The sequence below is a fragment of the Protomyctophum parallelum genome, assembly GCF_964188405.1.
Source record: "Protomyctophum parallelum genome assembly, chromosome: 12".
In the NCBI taxonomy this organism is placed as follows: domain Eukaryota; kingdom Metazoa; phylum Chordata; class Actinopteri; order Myctophiformes; family Myctophidae; genus Protomyctophum; species Protomyctophum parallelum.
Genome location: NC_139712.1, coordinates 1,799,411 through 1,806,911, shown reverse-complemented (window position 1 = coordinate 1,806,911; position 7,501 = coordinate 1,799,411). Strand labels below are relative to the sequence as shown.

At 41.3% G+C, this 7,501-nt stretch overlaps 1 protein-coding gene across 1 annotated transcript; it reads left to right on the top strand.

Annotated features, from left to right (window-relative positions):
* Nucleotides 1-387: 387 nt before the first annotated feature.
* LOC310868289 (uncharacterized protein) lies at nucleotides 388-2,663 on the top strand. Its single transcript, XM_083778652.1, has 5 exons — nucleotides 388-587; nucleotides 691-877; nucleotides 1,750-1,921; nucleotides 2,151-2,299; nucleotides 2,452-2,663. Exons 1-5 carry the CDS (start codon nucleotides 492-494, stop codon nucleotides 2,631-2,633), a joined length of 786 nt encoding a protein of 261 aa, XP_083634778.1. The 5' UTR covers nucleotides 388-491; the 3' UTR covers nucleotides 2,634-2,663.
* Nucleotides 2,664-7,501: the final 4,838 nt, after the last annotated feature.

Genomic DNA, 7,501 nt, shown 5'->3' with positions numbered 1-7,501 from the left:
TTGCCCCACATGCTCTAGTGTCTGCAAGGTGCGCACATTTGTAAAAGGAACTTTCCTTAGTGTGACGCAGACCTGCAGCCATGAGTTTTGTGAATTCAGCCGGAAGTGGAACAGTCAGCCACTGTTGCGCAGCACACCAGCAGGGAATCTGCAGCTATCGGCTGCTGTGTACTTCACGGGTTCTTCTTTCATCCAGACTAACAAGGTTGGTAAGAAATAATGGAGTCTTCTCCCACAGCTTTGTGTTTTCATTTTTCAGTGCATCCCACTCTGCTACAGAGGGATGTGGTATGAACACTGTTACAGAGGAGCTTTCATATTTTTCATTGCAGGTGCTCAATGCAATGAACGTCAGAACGTTCAGCAGGATGTCGCACCGCAATCACGTTCACCAGTACATCCAGGCTTCTGTGCTGCATAAATGGCGGCTACACCAGGCGGGCTTGCTGGAGGGTCTTAAACGGAACCAAAAAGTATCTCTTGGTGGAGACATGCGAGCGGACAGCCCAGGCCACTGTGCAAAGTACGGCTCTTACTCCATGATGGACCTCGACACCAACAAGATAGTTGATATCCAGCTGGTACAGGTAAATTGTTTGTAAAATTAGAAAATGTGCTCAGTATAGCAATAGCGCAGAACTTCACCAATGAGGCAGATCTGGTATTCATGTGTGTGTTTATGATACACAGAGCAATGAAGTCAAGAGCAGTGTCCATATGGAGAAAGAAGGGCTGATCAGGAGTCTAAAGTACCTTTCCAAAGCTGGCGTGAAGGTGGATTACCTGGTGACAGACCGACACAACCAGGTCCAAAAATATATGAGGGAGGAAAAACCCACTATTACCCACTATTACGATGTGTGGCATTTATGCAAAGGTAGGATATTATGGAAAATAGTGTTTATTGATCATTTGTAGCACCGCTACACCATCCAATAAAATATATTTTATATGTTTTTAAACAGCTTTCACCAAGAAGCTGGTTGCCATGGCAAAGTTGAAAGAATGCGCTAAGGTCAAGCTGTGGAAGAACAGCGTCAAAAATCATCTCTACTGGTCAGCATCTGGTTCTTCCAGTGGAGAGGAAACGGTGGCAAAGTGGACATCTGTGATCAACCACATCACCAATGTTCATGTCCATGACAATCCACACTTCCCCAAGTGCCTCCACTCCCCCTCCACTGACAAGAACAAGTGGCTGAAGCCTGGTATGCCACTATTCAATAGTAACCTTTTGTCATTAGAATGCTGTTGTAACAAAATTCTCAAGATCAGTGTTGATTTTGGCAGAAATTCTTTTTTTTGTCAGTCTTTCGAATAAAATTCCATTTAGCTTTAGTCAACTAAATATAAGATTTGAATCGACAAAATCTACAGTTGATTTGGTTGACTAAAATGTATTTTGGCAGTCTCCTCATTTTTCACTTGCTGAAAATAGCCGATCTACAAGCTCACAAAGTCACAATGCAGCACAACACATGAGCTTGTAGAGCTGCTATTATCAGCATGCACAAAGTGTAAAATGACGTCATTTATGTATACTGGATACCTTTAGTCTAGTTTTTGTCGACAAAATTGTACATTAATACATTTAATCTTCGTTTTAGTCATCATAGCTTAGTTTTCATCATTGAAAATAGGTTGTCGACAAACATTTTGTCATAGCTTTAGTCGACGAAATCAACACTGCTCAATATGTAATCCACTGACTGAATGTATTTTATAATAGTATCCTCTTTCCCCCTTTAGGATCAACGGCCATCCGCAAGCTGGAGACGGCATTGACTAATAAGCGCATTCTGGGAGACGTGAAGAAGCTGAGCCCTCTCTACCAGACATCTGCCTTGGAGAGCTACCATAGCGTCATTTTGAGATTTGCTCCGAAAAATGTCGCCTTTTCGTACTTGGGAATGCTTTGCAGGTAAATGATATAGTAATCAATATCATTGTAATCAAGTGTTATGTATTATTATTTATTATTATAGTGCCATTTCATTTGGAAATATTGTGCATCTGCTGCCTATGTGCTGGTTGCCAGTGTTTAAAAAAGGGGGAAAAAAGCCAGCCACTTGAACAATGTAAAATGTGATCTTCTAGCCATCTAAAAACTATCTTGGGTTCATGATATCATCCCATTCTTCTCATTTCAGGCTTTACCTCGCTGCATTGCATTTCAACGAAAATGCTGGACGTCTCCAAGCGGTAACTGCGTCAGGAGTTCCGCAGCACAAAATAACGTTTCCCAAGGCCAAGAAAGGGGACCACGTTGTCAACAGGGTTAAGACCAACTATACTACAGGTCAGTTACATGCAATACCATGGTCATCAGTGAAACTTGCAATACCATGGTCATCAGTGAAACTTTGCATTATAAATGCTCTAGTTGCAATTGAGACCATATGAATTACTCAAACTACTGTACATGCTGTTATGTGCTCTTGTGTATTTTAGAATATGTGACAGAGCTTACAGACCTCCTCTTTGACGAGGTGTTCCCTAACCCTGCACATTTTGTGGCTGAGCTGGAAGAGGTGCCTGTCCCTGGATTCCTGTGCTCACAGTACGAGCATCCAGAGAAGACTGCTGCAGTTGCTGCACATGTGTCCCGCTTCATCCACCCAGAGCCAAATTAAGACGTCAAATAAATACAAAATAAACAAAGCATTTTGGCTCCAACAATCTGTAATTTTATATTTTAGCTATATATATATATATATACACACACAGCAACATACTTCTTTTTTTAAAACAAAAACCTCTTAGGATTTAGAACAGTGGTTCTCAAAAATATAGTTTTAGGATATTTCCATTGGAAAAAAATGTCTTGTATTCAGGCAAATTAAATGGAAGGCCTAAATCCAGTGTATTCGCCATCCTCATCTGGGTATTCGTCGTGTATCCGGTGCACAATACAGGATGGCAAAATTCTCCGGTTCCCAGCACCCAGACAGCCCCAGCACCATGACACGAAAGACCTGTAGGCCAGGTAGCGAGCACGCCTGTAATGAGAGAATTAATAAAATGACTTGTGTGCCGTTTTCTTTCCCTGCCTAAGGGTGGTGCTGTTAGCTCTGTTTTGTGTTTCTCAGTTGAGTTACAGCCAGGTGGTGAATGCACTGGAGACTAAATGCATAGCGCCAACTTCAAAATGACACCTGCTAATGCCAGTTCCATTTCTCTTCTTCCGGGTTGTCAACAAGGAAGAGAAGTGGTCACGTGACTGGGCTGCGCCATGTTACTTTCATGGGAGCCTAACTCACACCAGCAGTGCAATGAATGCATGGCAGTGAATGGAGCCGGCTGGACCAGCTCATAACAAACATTATTTATGAACGATTGAGACCTTTGTCATATAATCGGTTCAGGAATATAAAACAAGACATATCACAGGTTGTTTTCGATGTGCATAGTATATCATTTTATCTGAGAATCTAAACAGCAGCAGATATCGTTTCTGGCTCCGAAGTATCACAAGATTTGGCTGACAGACAGGAAACGGTGGGAAGCCTTGCGATACTTGGTACGTTCAGAAAGGTACTTTGTGCTCTTTAGATACCATACCTCTATAAAAATTACACAGTGTACATACACATCGAAAAGCAACACAGCAGACAATAATGTGTTACATGTCTTGTTATTTTCCAGAAGTGATTACTTTACAACAGGTCTCAGTCATTCATAAATAATGTTTGTTCATGAGCTGGTCAATGAGCTCTCATTGACTCCAGTGCATTCTGCCAAACCTCTGGGTAGCTCCCATGAAAGCGTCCATGAAAGTGTCATGGCGCAGCCCAGTCACGTAACCACTTTGCGTCCTTCTCAAAGATTCCTTGGTTGTCAAGCACACTGCTGTGCTGCCATTTGATCACCAACCTTAGTCTTCATTTACTGGTCTCTGTCATGAGTATGAGTCTTCTGTCATCTACTGTATATACTATATGGGTTGCAGGATCACAATCTGCTTCAATGATTGCGTTGATCAGTGTAGTCAGCCTGCTAAACGGATCACCCCAAAGTGCCTTATAATAACACCAAATTGGTTTGGAAGAAAATACTTCAATGTCTCTGAATTGCATACAGTATATAATGGAACATACATAACCTACTGTGAAGCTGTTCACAAAGTTTACCTAACTTTTGCTACTACAGGGAAAGCATGTACTTATTTTATTTGTAGCCTACTCTTTGAATGCTCTTGCCCTCAATATTCTATCCCTTTTAATTGCTGTGTTTTGTTGTTTGAATGTTATGCTATCTATATGCTGCTGCAGTCTGTAAGGAAGCCAAACAAATAAGTTTTACTCTTATGTACCTGGTACACAAGATGTAACAAATGTACTGTGCACATTTGTGTACAAAACACTTGACAATTGTCATCTTGATCGGTGTCCCAGAGATACATATTGAATCAAATGGGTCTGTGGCCTAATGCATATACAAATGGAGGTTCTTGAAATAACATTTCAATAACATTGAATGCCTATGACCATACAGCTAAGTGACCATAGTTTGTTTTGTATAATGATTATATAACATATTTTTCTTGTCCTACATCTTACCAGTTTTTGAAGGGCATGTGTGCCATTTGATAAAAGTAATCCATATACATTCCAAATAAATATTTGATGGTCTAACATACTCAGCTCTCTTCTTCGTCCTCAGTCTTCCATGCTCTGCCTCATATTGTCTGAGGGCATTCTGCAGGGACCAGGGGTTCAGGCAGACAGGTTCTAGTCCTGGATGGAGAGTCATGCACTCCAGGTCCTCTGGAAGCTCGCTAAACATATTCTGAAGCTGTTGGAGTATAAGATATTTTAGTACTTGACTGGTTCTGTGGTGATCATTGTTGCATTGTTGAAGATGTTTCTTTACATACCACATTAACACTCTTGCAGCAGATATTGTGATTCACATCGGCCATTGGTCTGCATTTACCACAGATGCACCTGTATGATTACAATTCACAGTGATGTGTACAATTTACAATGTATGCATTTAGCAGACCCTCATCTCCACTATACCGTACATAGACAGCAGAGAGACACTAGTGCCTCAATAACCTACTATCCCAGGTAAATCAATAACCTAGCATCATGTCGGTATACTATTACAAACAATGAAAAAAATGAAATGAAATCTAGCTGTCATCATGCTACCCAAAGGCCAGTCCACTCCGATGCAACTCCATGATGCAACTACTTGCTACCATTATCTCCAAATGGCAGTTGCATTGGTGTGGATTGCCCTTCATTTGGATTATATATTTTGTCAACCATTGAACTAAATTGAGTCATACAGTTTACAATAAAGTTACAGTTCAGAGCATAATATTTTGTAGCAATATTTTCTGCTAGGCTAGGCAACAGAACTAAAAACATGATGGCTGGCTGCCAGTTTGATTTATACAAAAAGAATGAACTGGTAAAATGACAATGTTTTTTGTTCTATGCTACTTATAAATAGCATGGGGTATGCTAATGGTATGCACTCCGGACCAGTGTTTGTTGTTCAATTCGTTGTTCAGACAGTGGTAGAATAATAGAGTAGACTGGAGTATGGGGGAAATAAATAACCCACCATTCTCCTTGAGGTTGAGTTTGAGCTGGTTCCTCTTCATCTGGTTCCTCTGGTTCTGGTGGCTCAAACATGTATGGCTGTACATTGCCGATGGAACTATTTGGTGCTGCATACATGTTTATCTTGTTCAAAAGACCGGGCGACACGAGAATACTTGTTGTCTTCCGCGAATGGGCGTGGCTTAGACACCCGCACGCGCGCGCGCACACACACACACACACACACACACACACACACACACACACACACACACACACTGTCAACACACACACGTGGCACACTAGCGACCAGCGAGCAACTTCATTGAAACAGTACAGTCCGTGAGGAAAGCTTGTCGACATAGCGTTTGGACGAAACGGGGAGAGATATTTCCCGCGAACTGTACAATGGACACGCCCCTACAGTCCTTGCCAGAGAGGCCAGAAAATATTGCATTGTATTTCATCCATTTTTAAACATCATTCCTGAAACGAAGCGATTTTTTTCATCATTCAACTTTGGTCTGTTGGTTAATAACATATTACTCTGTGGCGTGACAAACTGGGAATACAAATTGTATCATCTTTTTATTTTGCTTTACAGCCACTTTAAGGGGGAAATATGTCAAAACTCAAATATTTAAACATGAATGTAAGGCGCTTTAAAGTAGCAATGTAGCTAATTCAGGGGTGCCTTTGTGACAGGCAGTATGCAGTGCCAGTTGGTGCCACAGGGTGGTGCACTGCTTCCTTTTGTTTTGTTGTGTGTATAGATCTGACGTCACTTCCAATATATGCGTGTACTATGTTAGGGCGCAGTATGACTGTATGCTCCGTTCACCTTTTGTTTATGATATTAGTTCTGTCTGCCGTGAGACCTGGCGTAATATGGTCAATACTGGATCAATGCTCTTTTTAGTAGGCTGCCAAATAAACCAGCTTATAGTGACATTCATCTGTGTCTGTGTGAAACACCTGGACTGACATCTATTCTATACTCCCTGCTCAACACATCACACCTTGGATGAAAACGTTATTTAAAGGGGTGCTATATCTTACCATTTAATATAGCATTTTAAAATGGTGAAAATATATAGCAGATCGACATTGACACGCTGTGACCTTGTAGATTGGCTATTCGAACAATTTTAAATGTTTTTCAAAATAGGAAAACATTTATGAAATAAAATGTTCAACCAAGGTTGAACACGCGTGCGTGCGTGCGTGCGTGTGTGTGAGTGAGAGAGATTATTTTGGGACAATCATATATTTTACAGCTCAACTAGTTGTTCTCTAGTGCAACAATGTGACCGCCAAATAAACTTTGAGGAGCAGGAGCTCCATCTAGTGGCTGAAGGTGACCATTACAAATAATATCATGTCTTAATGGGAACTGTGCACTGATTCTGAACCAGTGATTGTGCATCTGTAAGTGCTCTTGTTAAAATGCTAATATGAATGGTCATAAGTTCATAATGCACAATGTCTAATTCATGTAAGGTTACGAATAACATTAAGAAATAAAAATGTACAACATGACTGAAATACTTGATTATCATATGACATGTGATAACGATTTCCAAACATTGTTGGCATATAAGGTTTTACATGGTGTCTGCACCAACCTGCTTATCACCATGGAAACAGGCAGGCAGGCAGGCAGGCAGGCAGGCAGGCAGGCAGACAGACAGACAGACAGACAGACAGACAGACAGACAGACAGACAGACAGACAGACAGACAGGAAGGCTCGTCAGTGAATGAGGAAGTGAAAGTGCAGTCATTTTGACCAATCAGCAGGCGTGTCAGGGTGACCTGACATCTTTCTGGGACTGACCGGATGGAACGGAGGAACAGGAGTGTCATGTAATGTTAACTACATGATGTCAAACCAATAGAACTACACAAGGAGGTCACATATCAGGTCTATACCAGCATGTCAGGTGG

Bases quoted from the DNA above. Each gene is read 5' to 3' on its own strand.
- LOC310868289 (XM_083778652.1), top strand. From the start codon at position 492: ATGCGAGCGGACAGCCCAGGCCACTGTGCAAAGTACGGCTCTTACTCC. The intron at 588-690 runs GTAAATTGTTTG...TATGATACACAG, and splicing joins TTGATATCCAGCTGGTACAG to AGCAATGAAGTCAAGAGCAG. The intron at 2,300-2,451 runs GTCAGTTACATG...TGTGTATTTTAG, and splicing joins TAAGACCAACTATACTACAG to AATATGTGACAGAGCTTACA.